This window comes from Papio anubis, chromosome 18 (genome assembly GCF_008728515.1).
Source record: "Papio anubis isolate 15944 chromosome 18, Panubis1.0, whole genome shotgun sequence".
Lineage (NCBI taxonomy): Eukaryota > Metazoa > Chordata > Mammalia > Primates > Cercopithecidae > Papio > Papio anubis.
The window spans coordinates 36,134,376-36,149,572 of NC_044993.1; the positions used below are offsets into that span (position 1 = coordinate 36,134,376).

The 15,197-nt window shown below is 35.4% G+C and overlaps 1 protein-coding gene across 8 annotated transcripts in view; it reads left to right on the forward strand.

Moving 5' to 3' along the window:
* The window catches only part of RPGRIP1L (RPGRIP1 like), a 114,150-nt gene that overhangs the window by 18,125 nt on the left and 80,828 nt on the right, over positions 1-15,197 (forward strand). For all 8 annotated transcript variants that reach the window (XM_009196452.4, XM_031658245.1, XM_003916874.3 and 5 more), the window contains 5 exons: positions 1,632-1,723; positions 3,558-3,702; positions 7,511-7,809; positions 11,872-11,974; positions 13,284-13,427. In XM_009196452.4, coding sequence (XP_009194716.1) covers positions 1,639-1,723; positions 3,558-3,702; positions 7,511-7,809; positions 11,872-11,974; positions 13,284-13,427 — 776 coding nt within the window. In that variant the 5' untranslated portion in view covers positions 1,632-1,638. The remainder of the gene's footprint in view (positions 1-1,631; positions 1,724-3,557; positions 3,703-7,510; positions 7,810-11,871; positions 11,975-13,283; positions 13,428-15,197) is intronic.

The following is a 15,197-nucleotide window of genomic DNA, read 5'->3' on the forward strand; positions in this document are numbered from 1 at the left end:
ACATCATCCCTGGCCTCTACTCACTAGATACCAGTAGCATCCCCCTTCCTTGTTGTGACAACCAAAAATATCACCAGACACAACTATTAATACTTCCAACTACTACCTTAGTTAACTAATCTGTGTCTCAGCTTCCTCATTTGTAAAGCGGTAATCATTTGAGTAACAACCTCACAAGGATATGGCGAGACACTTCATTAATTCCTATAACAGAGCACTTAGAACAGTACCTGGCACATAATAAGCATTCAATGAATGTTAACACCATCAACATCATCATCATCATTATCATCATTCTCATTATTTTTAAAGTGACCTTAATTCTGTCATGGAAAACTAATCATTTTCGTACATGGGCCTGTGTGTCAACAGGATCCTAAAAATTGACCTTTTCTATAGCAGTACTTCCAAAAGAAGTAGATGATCTCCCAAGGATTTGTCTGTTAGCTGTTTCTGTAACAGCAAAATGCAATGGTTCTCCACCATTTGTGAGTTATAATAAAAGTTATGAACCCTCCTTAAAAGATATTATATATATACATATACATACAAAATTTGGTAAACCATCTCTGGGTTCACAGACCCTGAAACCCCACAGACTCCATTCACTCACTCAACAACTATTTAATGAATGCCTGCTCTCAGAATGCACTAAGCTTTATGCTAGCCTCAAAGAGTACAGAGGTGAACAAGACAATGAAACTTGCTACTCTCTTGGTCTTTACATTCTAGAACCAATATCCTAGAACTCAAGAACTCTGCCCTTTAGAGTATCTTCATTCACAGTTTGCATTTAGCTTACTAGGTAGATTGAAATGAAAATATAAAATCCTTTATTTTTGCATACTAGATACTGTGTGGACCACTCATATCCACATTCAAAAGAAAGCTACTGTGGTGCATTTCTGTAAAGAATAGAAACTATAAAAATACCAGAATTAGCTAGACAGCCTATATGTTGAAGTAGTTGAACTCTGGGCGGAACCTAAGCCTCATGGCAACAAAGGCAAGACACACACACAAAAAAAACCTAAACCAGTTGGTAAATTTATGCAACGAAACCTCTTTCACAAAACTTGGAACTGCCCACTCATTTGTGCATCAAGCAGACAATTAATATTTGAGTAATATTGACATCCCAGGCACATGTGATCAGTGCTTTTACTTTACTCATCCCATTTACCCTTAGAATAACTCTGAGATAGGTATTATTTTCTCCTTTTTAAAGCTGAGAGACTGAAACTCAGAGAGTTTAGGTGGCTTGACTAGGTCGTTAATGATAGAGCAACCATTTGAATCAAGTTCCTGACTTGAGTTTTTTCCAAGATACCTGCTCTCTTTTGGAGGCTGGGGAGAGGAAAGGGATGGAGAGGAGGTATTTCTTAAATGATAATCTTACCTCATTTCCTAAGCAAACTGTAGGAAATATACTGTTGAAAGGAACACTGTCTCCATGATTGAATGTAGTAGTACTTTTAGAGTAGAAGCTTTCATCTTCTCCAAGCAGCACATATGGACAATAAGATGCCCATTAAAGTTCTAGTCCCTTTTTCATTTTATTTGATTCATTCCATTGCATAGTTAATGTAATAACTTGGAAAGAGTTTATTTGAATTTTCTTTTTTCCACAGCTAGGCCATGTCTGGTCCAACTGATGAGACTGCAGGAGACTTGCCTGTGAAAGATACAGGTCTAAACCTCTTTGGAATGGGAGGGTTACAAGGTATGGCCAGCTGTTATTTATTACAGTTATGAACTTTGATCACTGACTTCTTTACTTTTAATTTAAAGTATTTCTGATACTCATACAACCCAAACCATTTAAGTAACTATATAGTCCTTGATTGTACTAAACAAAAAGATGGAGAGTTTAGAACACATATGGTATTTTACTACATGCGTCAATTATCAATAGCTCATAGAAAATGTACAATCCCCCCTCTGTTCTGATAAAAAATTAACATAAATCATCTTTTTAAAATTCCTTACATCAGTAGAAACTACATAGAGAGTATCAAGCCTCCAAACCGAATTGCCTGGTTTAAATTATATTCAGTATTAAAACATTTCTTTGTGTTTAAATTTTATATGGGAGGAAAGGGCATATTTTAAGTGTTTTGCCTTTGAAGTAGAATATCTCACATGATAGTGACTTTTTTATCAAATTAATATGGATTAAAGGTTTTCTTTATCCTTTTATCACTTAGTAGTTGCTATAGAGCTAAAAAGCACTTTCAAATTGAGAAAGAAAAGCACCACATTAAAGAACAATTTAGAACAGAGAGCTGTGTTTATCTTTGTTTGTTCATTGTGTCAGCTATGCTGTCATGCATGTATCAATTATCAACAGCTCATAGAAAATGTGAAATCCCCCTCTAGCCTGAGAAGGCTAGGGATTTAAGATACATTCCATTTAGGAATCTACGTACACTTTTTAATCAGAGCAGTGTAAATGGCCACTGTGAAAACCAGAAAAGTGGTCAATGTATTGTTTATTGAAAAAGATAAAATTTGGCTACACAGAATTTTTTTTTTTTTTTTTGAGATGAAGTCTCACTCTGTCACCCAAGCTGGAGTGCAGTGGCAGGATCTCCACTCATTGCAACCTCCGCCTCCCAGGTTTAAGCGATTCTCCTGCCTCAGCCCGCTGTGTAGCTGGGTTTACAGGCATGCGCCACCACGCCCAGCTAATTTTTGGCTACACATATTTTATTGTTAAAAGTAAAAAGTATGTGTAAGCTTTGCTTTGCAGATCTTTCAGGGAGCACCAGGTATTAAAATACAAATAAATTTTAAGTGTGCAAAGCAGTTTATTGGGTTTTGATACTCTGTGAGTTCAATTCTTGTCCTCAGTAACCTATCACAGGACCTTAGTCTCTATCAGTTTGTTCTTTGTTTCTCTTGGAGAATTGTTGGAAATCGACCTACTTCACAATGTTATGGAAAATACCAAATTTAAGCGTCTGTAAAAAGATATCATATATGCATGCTAAAGAGTATAAACATTCTTAAAATTTATATAAGGTAGTATATAGAGAAATTATTTGTGAAGCTTTTAAATAATAATTTTTAAATTTAGGGGTTTTTTGATTTGATCTTACAACTTTTATAGTTTGTTTTCTAAAACACCCATAGTGCAGAAAAGTATCTTAGTCATAATATGTTTACCAAATTACTCTTACTCTTGCCTTTGTAAAAAAATAACTTTCAGATACTCTCTTAGTTGTCACAACATTCAGCATGTAAATTCAAACGTCTTTATTGAATCAGAATTCCGTCTTATATTCTTAAAGAATGGCTACTTGAATACATTTTTGAATGGATACTATTGTTGTTCAAATTCCTAGTACTGTATGTAAAGTATTAATAGCAAAGATTTTTACTCTTACCTTAAATAATTGATGTAAACAATACTACAGCATTTTCTAAAGCAATCTTAACTGTAGGTCCCAAAGGAAAAAATCTAAGATTAGTGCATCAGAGGTGATATTAATATCAAGAGTTTTTAGAGACTATTTTAAATAACCTCACAATTAATTATCTTGGCATTTTTGCAGAAGCTTCAACAACACGGACAATGAAGTCTCGCCAGGCAGTGTCACGTGTCAGTCGTGAGGAACTGGAAGACAGATTTTTGCGTTTGCATGATGAGAACATTTTACTTAAACAGCATGCCCGCAAGCAAGAGGATAAAATTAAAAGGTTATGATAAAAAGCTTTTAGCTTTTTTTCTTGACTCAGTAAAATTTGAAGGGTATGGTATTTTATAAACTTAATTGAAAACCCCACCTTGAATCTTTTTTGGAACAAGGCAGGATGTAAATAAGTACAATTTTTAAAAATGGAAAATCTTGCAAACTAGAATAATAAACCAAAAAGATAATGAGTGTTTATTATGTCTGAATTTGCTGTTTAAAAGAGAAAAGCTAATAGCTAAGAGTGCCAGGAGTATACCATATCTATAAATAACTTTTGGTTTAATATTTATAGTTTAATAAGCAAATGGCCAAAGCATCTGTGTTTTAAATGTCTTGATTTTAAAATGAAAGTTTAAAAAAGTAACTAACTATTCTAACTTGTTAGAATGCACGTTCCCTTAAGATTTGGGGTTCACTAATGAAAACATCACTTCAGTCTCTGGAACGTGTTTAACTTTGCTTGGGTTATACTAGATTCTATATTGATTTCAAAGGGTCTCTACTGTTTCTGAAGAAACAGTATTGTCACTTTTGATTTATGTGCAAAAAATCTTGGCAAAAATGATTTCTGAAGAGTAGATACTCTTTCATTCTTTTTTATTCAGAAATGCTGTGCCTATCTTCTGAAGGGACGGCATTAAAAACAAAGTATGTTCAGATGTGTAATCATGAGCAGGTCTGTATTCATATTTATGTTCTAGGTTCAAAGAAAAGGTGAGACAGCCATTGAAGAATGAAAATAGGGTTTTTCTGCTTAGATTTCATCCTGAGGAGGTGGTTCCAGTTCAGATTCTACTCTGTGGACTTTAACAACCCACTGACCTGCTATGTGCAAGCCTTTTACTTTGAGTTGGGTTTTAGTCATGATGAGGGCTGTTTTCAAGATTTGTGACTTACTTGCCTGATTCCTTTTCTGACCATTATCCCACACACATCAGCCAGTCAGAAAGAGGCATGTAGTCGGTTATGACCACCTAACAATTTTTTTTCTTTGTAAACCTAATTGGTCAGTAAAAGAATTGAATTCACATATTTGACCTCATTAGTAATTTGTCATAGCCAGAAAATAAAAAACAACTTAATAATGAGCCATGTAGTTTAATGGGAAAAGGACTGATCTAGGAATCAAGTTGTATGTATGCATTCTGTTATCTCTCTGCCACTAGCCTATGGTATGTTCAAGCCCTTTAACCTCCTGGAAGTTTATTTTACTTAGCTATGAGAGTAATGATCCAATGAACAGTATGACCCAAAAGCTCTAAATTCCTCTCAATCTCACACCGCTGACTGTGACCTAGATACATGGGTAGAACTGTCTTTAAATTTATCCTTAAGAAGTAAATAGGCCGGGCGCAGTGGCTCACGCCTGTAATCCCAGCACTTTGGGAGGCTGAGATGGGCGGATCACTTGAGATCAGGAGTTCGAGACCAGCCTGGCTAACATGGTGAAACCCCATTTCTACTAAAAATACAAAAAATTAGCTGGGCATGGTGGCGCAAGCCTGTAATCCTAACTAGTCAGAGGCTGAGGCAGGAGAATCACTTGAACCCGGGAGGCGGAGGTTGCAGAGAACCGAGATCATGCCATTGGACTCCAGCTTGGGCAATAAGAGCGAAACTTTGTCTCAAAAAAAAAAAAGTAAATATTATTATTTTCTGTAAATGTAGATTTTATAAACTACCTTTTTATTTTTTATTTTTTTATTTTTATTTTTTATTTTTTGAAAGGAAGTCTTACTCTGTTGCCCAGGCTGGAGTGCAGTGGCACGATCTCAGCTCACTGCAACCTCTGCCTGCCATGTTCAAGCGGTTCTCCTGCCTCAGCCTCCCAAGTAGCTGGGATCACAGGTGCCTGCCACCACACCCAGCTAATTTTTATGTTTTAGTAGAGACAGGGTTTCACCATGTTGGCCAGGCTGGTCTCAAATGAACTCCTGACCTCAGGTGATCCGCCCACCTTGGCCTCCCAAAGTGTTGGGATTACAGCCGTGAGCCACCGCGTCTAGCCAAAACTACCTTTTTAAATAAGCAATCAGACTTTGCCAGATCACGTATGATTCATTAATATGATAAAATAATCAAATCCAACAAATGGAATGTATGGCTATTACGAGACAAACACATGAAATCATGTTTCTTGACAAAGTTTATTTGAGCATCATTTGAAGAATTTAAAGATCCCCTATTGATGTGCTTTTCCTGCCTTAAAAATTAGGGTCATTTATTTTTCTCTGGTTGTTAACTGCCTTTTTACATTAAATCTGTGTCTTTCTTTTGAATGTAATCTATATCTCTGTGTGAAAGTCTGTCTGTAACAGAAAATTCAGATATTTAGGTTGACATCTCAATTGTATGACAACCTTACTTTTATGCACAGGCCATTGGGTGGGGCTTAGGACCCTAAACTCATTAAAGGACTAGGTAGGGTGTGTGGCCCTCTTGGACTGTGATACCTGGCCAAATTTCCCAGTGATATATCATTCTCAGAATTAGGTGGAAAAGGAACTAATCCATTGATTATTTTACTAGAGTGTTTGTGGTACTCTTGGATCTTGGTTTTTATTATCCTATATCCTTTATAAAGCATGCTTAATGGATGTGCCTCCAGGGAAGGAGAAAACAATCTTAACTGATTATGTTATGCATAGCTCTCCCTGATGCCACATGCTGTAGGCCGAGTAGCCAGAAGTGTAGATAGACATGTATTACTACCGCATTTACAGCGGACTCCGCTTAGGGCAGAAAAAAGGTTGTTCTGTGACATCCCAAAGCTATTAAGGATTTTTTTATTTCACTTTTGTTCCCTTAAGTAAAAGCTTCTGTCCATAACCATGCTAAAATAAAGCAAAACCCATTTAAAGAAAAATGAAGTGTGTTTTATTTTCAATCTCCTGTCTGAGTCTTTATAAAAATAGATTCACTATAAACTAGAATCAGCTATTGAAGATGTGCGACCAATTTTGTAAAGTCTTGAACTTGTGTCTCTCATCAAAGCCACCTTTTCTTTCTTGTCCTGCCAAGATTTTTCCATTCACTGTCAGGCATGTTTTCCGTACGTGTATATTACATCACCCCCATGTGCCCTTTCTGTCTTTTGTTCTTTCTAACCAGTTTTTATCAAAACTTAAAAGAATCAAGGGTATAAACTCCTGATATGTCAAAAGCACAATTTATGTCCAAATTTAAAGATAGCATTAAAATGATGCTTTTGCATCTAATTATTTTTTACCATTAAACACAAGTGTTTCTTGAGCACTAAGCAACATTTATTGGTGCATTTTGGTTTCCTTTGGATTTTTCATTGGGCTTTATATGTGTGCATTTATGCATTCTAACATTTTTGTATTTATAGTGTGTCTTAATCCTGGAGAAACTGAAAACAATATATTACCTAAATGCTGCACAGTCTTAACACACTTTTCAAAAGTTTTAACTTACTGTGGATTGCAGATATAACCCACCACATCCACAATCTGTAACTACACTCAACTGCATACAGCATTCCTATATAAGGTCATGCGTTAAAAATTGCATTTCAGGAACATATGGAGTAAATATGTGTCCTCTCTTTACTAACCTTAAATGATAAGCCTTAGGAAACTGTTATTTGTCAGTGCTATAAAGCAGATTGTTGCCCAGTGGTTTCAATTATCATCAAAGGATTCTTCACAGGCAGTAATAGTTACATCAAAACCTGAAATTTATTATTCAGGTTCTGCACTGAAGTCTTCACAGTGATTATGTTCCTTTCAACAGAATGCATTTTATGCTGACTTCTCACATTCCTTTTCATCTTTTTATTATTTCCCCAGAATGGCCACCAAGTTAATACGGCTAGTTAATGACAAGAAAAGATATGAGCGGGTTGGTGGCGGCCCCAAGCGGCTCGGACGAGATGTGGAAATGGAAGAAATGATTGAGCAGCTGCAAGAGAAAGTTCATGAGCTTGAAAGACAAAATGAAGCCCTCAAAAACAGACTGATTTCAGCCAAACAGCAACTTCAAACCCAGGGTTACAGGCAAACTCCATACAATAATGTACAATCTCGTATTAACACTGGACGTAGAAAAGCAAATGAAAATGCAGGCTTACAGGAATGCCCCAGGAAAGGTAAAACAAAGCTTACATTAAATCTAAACTGAAGTCTTATTGGATTGTTTAACAACAAAAAAAACACACAAAGTTTTACTTCTGTGTTATTCATGCTTTTAAGCGTCTTTAGGAAGAGAAAAATAATTTTTGACTTTCTCTTTGATAAAATAATATTGTCAAAGAAGATTATTTAAGGATCACTATATCAGTCTCAAATGTATTTAGTAAAAACATTCTGCATAACCTTAACGTAAGAGACATGTATGAAACTAAGTAAAATGAGTTGAATTGAGTTTGGGTTGGTTAAATACACTGTACTCAGGCAGGTAGAGAAACCAACTAGTTTGCTTACATATGACCACATTTACTGTATTGAATGATCACATTTAAGTTCTTCATCCAAAGATCATTTCGAAAATTTGCAAAAGTATTGAAATCTTTCTCACTGGACGGCAGTAGCATGGCAGTGGCATGTGCGTGTAACTAGGGGTTTAAAAAGTTGAGTCCTTATTTCTCCACTTACTAGCTGGTGACCTTAGACAAGCCTCCTAATCACTGTGACCCTGAGTTTTCTTTACATGTAAAGTAAAAGCCTTGAAACAAGTGACAATAAAGGTCTCTTCCATCTCTAAAAATGATCATAGGCCAATCACTTTATTCACTTTAAAAATTAATAACCTAAAATGTACCCAAGTTGCAAAGTAATTCAATTGTGTAGACAAGACTCAATATAGAACATAAATATTTCTAATAAAAATTTTCAGTTCTCTTCACCCACAGAGAAACTTTGTTATAATGGAACCACAATTCAATAAATATCTTAAGTAACATTTTTAAAATCTCAACTACTAGGAGAAGAAATTAGGTTTTAGTTCTAATTGGTTTTTGTTTGCAATATACTTTACATAAAGACCAAACATTTTTAGGGATATAAAGTAGCATGTAAAACTTTAGTTTAATTTCTTTGAAGAATTAAAACAAAACAAAACAAAAAAAACCATGAACAGAAAGGGAGAAAAATTTGTTGTAGTTTGCTCTCCAAGCCAAAATGTTAACACTATCTTTTCCCTAGATAGAGTTCCTTTGAAGTCAATAAGGCCTCCACACAGGCAGGAGGCAGCTGCAGGATGAAAGGGCTTGGCTACTCCTAGCTATGTGAGATTGGCAATAGACTCTGAATACAACTAAAGTAAGCATAATGAATTATAAATCAGAAAGTACATTCTGCCACTGCTTAACTTTTTTACATGGAAGATAATACTGACCTCAGCCTCATTTTCCCCATGTATAAAATGGAGTGATAATAATACAGCTTGGATAAGAGATCAGGAGATGGTAGCTCCCACAATAATATATTTTACCTTTAAAGTGACCTATCCTCTCTGAACCTTAGTTTTGCCATCTGGAACTGGAACTGGGCAAGATGATCTCTAAAGTCTGCAAGACCTTTTATACTAAATAAAAATAATGTTCACACTAGGCACAATGGCATACACCTAAAGTCCTCGAGAAGCTGAGGTGGGAGGATTACTTGAGCCCAGGAGTTTGAGTCCAGCCTGGGTAATATAGTGAGACACTGTCTCTAAAAATAAGTAAGTCTAGGCCAGGTGCAGTGACTCACGCCTATAATCCCAGCACTTTGGGAGGTCAAGGCGGGCGGATCACAAGGTCAGGAGATCGAGACCATCCTGGCCAACACAGTGAAACTCCGTCTCTACTAAAAATTAAAAAAATTATCTGGGCTTGGTAGCACGCGCCTGTAATCCCAGCTACTCAGGAAGCTGGGTCAGGAGAATCGCTTGAACCCGGGAGGCAGAGGTTGCAGTGAGCCGAGATTGCGTCATTGCACTCCAGCTTGGGTGACAGAGGAGACTCGGTCTCAAAAATAAATAAATAAATAAGTCTAATGCCCAGATTTTACATTAAATCTAAACTGAAGTTTTATTAGTTCACTTAACACAAAAAACACAAAGTTTTGTTTCTGTATTATTCATGCTTTATAAGTTTTGACTTTCTCTTTGATAAAATCATAATATTGTCAATGTTAATTAAAATGGCAAGCTAATCTAGTGCTATAAATTGCTGTTCAGACAGGAGAGTTTGCTGGAAGTTCCTCCCTATAGCGAAATTAAGAGCCACAGATCAGCAGACTCTTAAAAACATGACTACATAGTTTAAATTTCTGCTTACATTTGTACTCTGTTGGTGATTCAGACCTTTCTTACTGTTCAGGATAGAGTTCAGGACATGGAAGTGACACAAAACATTAAGTAGTGATGAATACTTTCTTAATCAGTCTTTATGAGTAAACCTGAAGCATCATTACCAAAACTGACACTTTAACAGGCTCTTCGGGACCACCTTTGAGGCTGAGACAGGCCAGACTTGTCAAGAAAATATCTCAGCCTGGGATGGCTGGCTAAGAACCCTAAAACCCCTCTCTGGCCACAAGCAGCCTTTACCATCAAGCTGCTGTACAAATACTACTGTTTTCTGTTTGTGCCTTGTCAGGATAAAGGATGGAAAGCACTGGCTAAATGTGTGATCAATGTAATATAGCAACAATACTTATTGTGAGGAACCAATGGAACAGAGATCTTTGTAAAGCAAAGGTTTTTAAATGTAACCATTGGTGGAGAGTAGAATGATAGTTACTAGAGGCTGGGAAGAGTATGGAGCACTGGGGAGGATGAAAAGAGGTTGATTAATGGGCACATAGATACAGTTAGATAGATTAAAAGTTCTAGTGTTTTATAGCACAGTAGAGTGTCTATAGGCAACAACAGCATACTGAATATTTCAAAAATAACCAGAAGAGATTTGAAATATTCCCAACACAAATGATAAGTGATCAAGGTGATAAATATCCTAAATACCCTGATTTGATCGTTACACATTGTATACATGCATCAAAATACCACATGTACCCCACCAATATGTACAAATATTATGTATCAATCTTTAAAAGGTTATATATATAGATAGATAGATAGATATATGACCATTGGCAAATCAACATGAGACTGTAAGTTTTAAGATATGTTTTGAGTATTTTTTATTTCCACTAGTAATGTTGAATTTTTTCATGATGTATGTAGGAAAAGTGTAAGAATTAGCATTACTGCCAAAATAATATAATTGGCAAATTCTAACACAGTAAACTATTTTAATGTTTTAGGGAGAGCCTTTTCTATTTTTCAGGATTACAGCAATAGGTATTGACTGCTTTGGAAAGAGCAAGTAATAGTTCCATTATTCTTGTTAAAATTCTCTTTTTTAAAAATTTTCTCTTTACTGAGAATATGCAGAGCAATTAAATCTCACTTTTAGAAAGTTAACTTTTCTAAAGAGAATAAATTTGTTGTTTTGTTCTCCATTTAAAAATCTTAATCATCTGTGATGCTTTATCTACCTTAAACTCTAGTATTTATTCTATAAATGTAAAATAACTCACATAATTAAGAATAACAATGGGACTGTCTCTGTAAAATTGTACATAATTATTTCTATAAGAAAAAAATATTTTAAGTGCAACAGGGAAATGTTTTATTTAAAGGAATTCTAGTGATGATCCATTCTCAAAGTACCTTTTCATAAATAGGGATTTTCTTATTGGGTTGGAATAAATCAAAATGCAGAAAACATTTTTACTTAAACATTTAAGGGCAAGGAATATAAATGAGTAATTTAAAAAAAAAAAAACCTTATCACAAGCACTGGGGAAATATCAAGCTTTTATAACCTATTTACATTGTTAAAACTTGGATAGAAGAGTGATTTATTTCAGAAATTACTGCAGGAGTCTAAATCTTAAGTTGAATAAAATTATTTCTAGGTAATTTGATTTCTACAGTAGATTTGCAAAATGAGCAATACTTGCTGCTGTGTTTTATTTAATGCCTTCTAGTGGCTGAGATCATATATTCCCTTTGGCAGTGTATTTATAATTCTGTGTACTATAAAACACATACCTCTTAATACTTAATAAGATTTTATTATAAATATCCTTATTATAGCAAATCAAAGATCCTTCTTTTCTAACTTCAATTCTATAATCGTATTTTATTACTTTGTTTTTAGGTATAAGATTCCAAGATGTAGATGTAGCAGAAACTCTACATCCCATGTTTACAAAATATGGCAACACTTTACTTGAAGAAGCCAGAGGAGAAATAAGAAATTTGTATGTGTTCTTTTTTTGTGGTCATTTGAGAACTTTGGTTATTGATAATGTCTTTTTTTAATCCTTCCCTTTCTTTTATTTTAAACCAAACTGGGCTACATATAAACAGTTTGCTCCACTGAAATACAGCTATGTTCTGTAGGGTAACAACAGATATTTTATAACATGTTCTCAGAAAAATGAGGAAAATGAAGAACTTATCCAGCTGCCTCAATGGAAGGATTTATGGAATAGTCTTCTTTATTATAATTTTACCCTCAGAGGAATGGCATAAAGTCTAGTCAGTTAGAATAGTGTAAGATTTAGAGGCAACATTTTTATTCCCAGAAAATCACAGGTAATTTTTTTAGATCCTGAATCAATTAGCCCTTTTGTTGGTTAAAAAAAAAATAAAGAATTGGGGAGTGGCATAAAAGTTTGGAGTTATCAGATACATATGGATTTCAGATTTTGTTTTCGTGTGAGTCTATGGCACTGCATTCTTCATCATATCATGGTTTCAAAAAAGTTACTTCTACCATATTTAGCTTACTTTTCTAGTTAATCCAAGCCTCATGGTTTCAGTGTCTGTGAGTCACACAAATGAAGGTAAGGTTCCACTTTAAGCCTTCACCTTGATCATCCAAAAGTAACAATACTTCATGAGAAAGGAAAACATGGCACACAGTATCCTATTTAAGATAGTTGCTTAAGAATAATGTGGTCTTCAAATGTTTCCTTTTGAATATTTTAAGTAGCGATTACAGCAATGATTAGCCTGCAGGAAAATAAAAGACTAGACATAATCTTGTTACCTGATGATCACCTGAAAAGCCAACGTTTATACCAGTTCCTGAGGCTCATTACGGTATGATGCTGCCAGACATGATAGAGTCTGGCATAAATGCATGCCAGAGACCACTAAGTTATACTTGGCAAATTTCCTGCCACCTCTCTCTGAAGTGTTAATTTGGGTGTTATAAGCAGATGTGCATATATGAAAGAACAAAGGCTTATAAATATTCTGAAGACCAGATTGTGGCATACATAGTAGGTGTACTGCACAATAAATACTTACTTAATTGAATCAAAGCAAAGTCCAATCCATTGCCTAGGACCTTATCATAAAAAGCAGTATCTTGTATTGTTCTATATGTATTTCCAAATCATCACATTTAATCTGCTACTATTTCACTGTGTGCAGAGGCACTTAAGCTAAATTTTTTAACTTCTGCTTGCTCTTTTTCATGAAGAACTGTCTTTGCACTGATCTTAACTACTGAAAATTTTTCCTCAAACTACAAGTTCTTACAAAGGCCATTTATTTCAGGGAAAATGTTATTCAGTCACAAAGAGACCAGATAGAGGAGTTAGAGCACTTGGCTGAGATCCTGAAAACTCAGTTGAGGAGAAAAGAAAATGAAATTGAGTTATCTCTTCTTCAGCTTCGAGAACAGCAAGCTACAGATCAAAGGTATGTTAAAACAGAAATATCACTTGGATAAGGTCAAAATTAGTTTAAAATACTTTATCATGTGCCATAAAAGGATAAGTTTATCTAGTCTGTTTAAAAATCATGTTTCTACTTAACATTCTTCATATAAGCCTATGCTCGACCTACCAACTGCTGTCAAGAGCTCTAGTGTAAGGACAGTTTTCCCTAACCTGCTGTGCTTTTAAGCAGCTTCTGATGGGTGGAAATCACCCTCATCTTGTTTTCTCTGTTCATTTACCCCATTTGCCAAGATTGCAGGAAGTTCTGATACCATTATATTATAACTATTGAGAGAAGTATGGGTGACAAGCACTCAGCTGTTGGCATACCTTGTACATTAAGTCCAGCATTAGTTTTTTCAACCTTAAAAGATGGTAATTCCATAATATGCTACCAGTTTGTAATCCTAAAAAGATCCCTAATATTCCAAGTTTGGATTGCAATCTGTTGGCTGTGATAAGATGACAGTAGGACCTGTAGATAGTATCCTTGCTGCCTTTTCATCTATGACATTAAAAAACATTTTTTAAATAATATCCAACTTTTAAGTTCAGGGGTACGTGTATAGGATGTGCAGGTTTGTTAGGTAAATATGTGCCATGGTGGTTTGCTGCACAGATAATCCCGTCACCCAGATATTAAGCCCAGCTTCCACTAGCTATTCTTCCTGATGCTTTCCCTCCTCCCACCCCTCACCCTCTGACAGGCCCCAGTGTGTGTTATTACCCTGACCTTGTGTGTCCATCTGTTCTCATCATTTAGCTCTCAGTTAAAGTGAGAACATGCAGTGTTTGGTTTTCTGTTTCTACATTAGTTTGTGAAGGATAATGGCCTCCGGCTCCATCCACGTCCCTGCAAAGGCCATGATCTCATTCTTTTTTATGGCTGCATAGTATTCCATGGTATATATGTACCACATTATCTTTATCTAGCCTATCATTGGTGTGCATTTAGGTCAATTTCATATCTTTGCTATTGTGACTGGTACTGCAGTGAGCATACCTGTGCATGTGTCTTTATAATAGAACAATTTTTATTCCTTTGGGTGTATACCCAGTAATGGGATTTCTTCATCAAATGGTATTTCTGCCTATAGTTCTTTGAGGAATGGCCACACAGTCTTACACAGTGGTTGAACCAAATTACACTCCCACCAACAGTGTAAAAGCATTCCTTTTTCTCCGTAACCTTACCAGCATCTATTGTTTTTTGACCCGCCATTCTGACTGGTGTGAGATGGTATCTCATTGTGGTTTTGACTTGCATTTCTCTAATGATCAGTGATGTTGAGCTTTTTTTTTTTAAATATGTTTTTTGGCCACATGATGTCTTCTTTTGAGAAGTCTGTTCATGTCCTTTGCCCACTTTGTAATGGGGTTGTTTGACTTTTTTTTCTTGTAAATTTGCTTAAGTTCCTTCTAGATGCTGGATATTAGACCTTTGTCAGATGGATAGATTGCAGAAATTTTCTCCCATTCTGTAGGTTGTCTGTTTACTCTGTTCATAGTTTCTTTTGCCGTGCAGAAACTCTTTAGTTTAATCAGATCCCATTTGTCAATTTTGCTTTTGTTGCAGTTGCTTTGGCATCTTTGTTGTGAAATCTTTGCCCATGCCTATATCCTGAATGATATCACCTATGTTTTCTTCTAGGGTTTTTGTACTTTCGGGTTTTACATTTAAGTCCTTAAATCCATCTTGAGTTGATTTTTGTATAAGATGTAAGAAAGGGGCCCATTTTCAGTTTTCTGC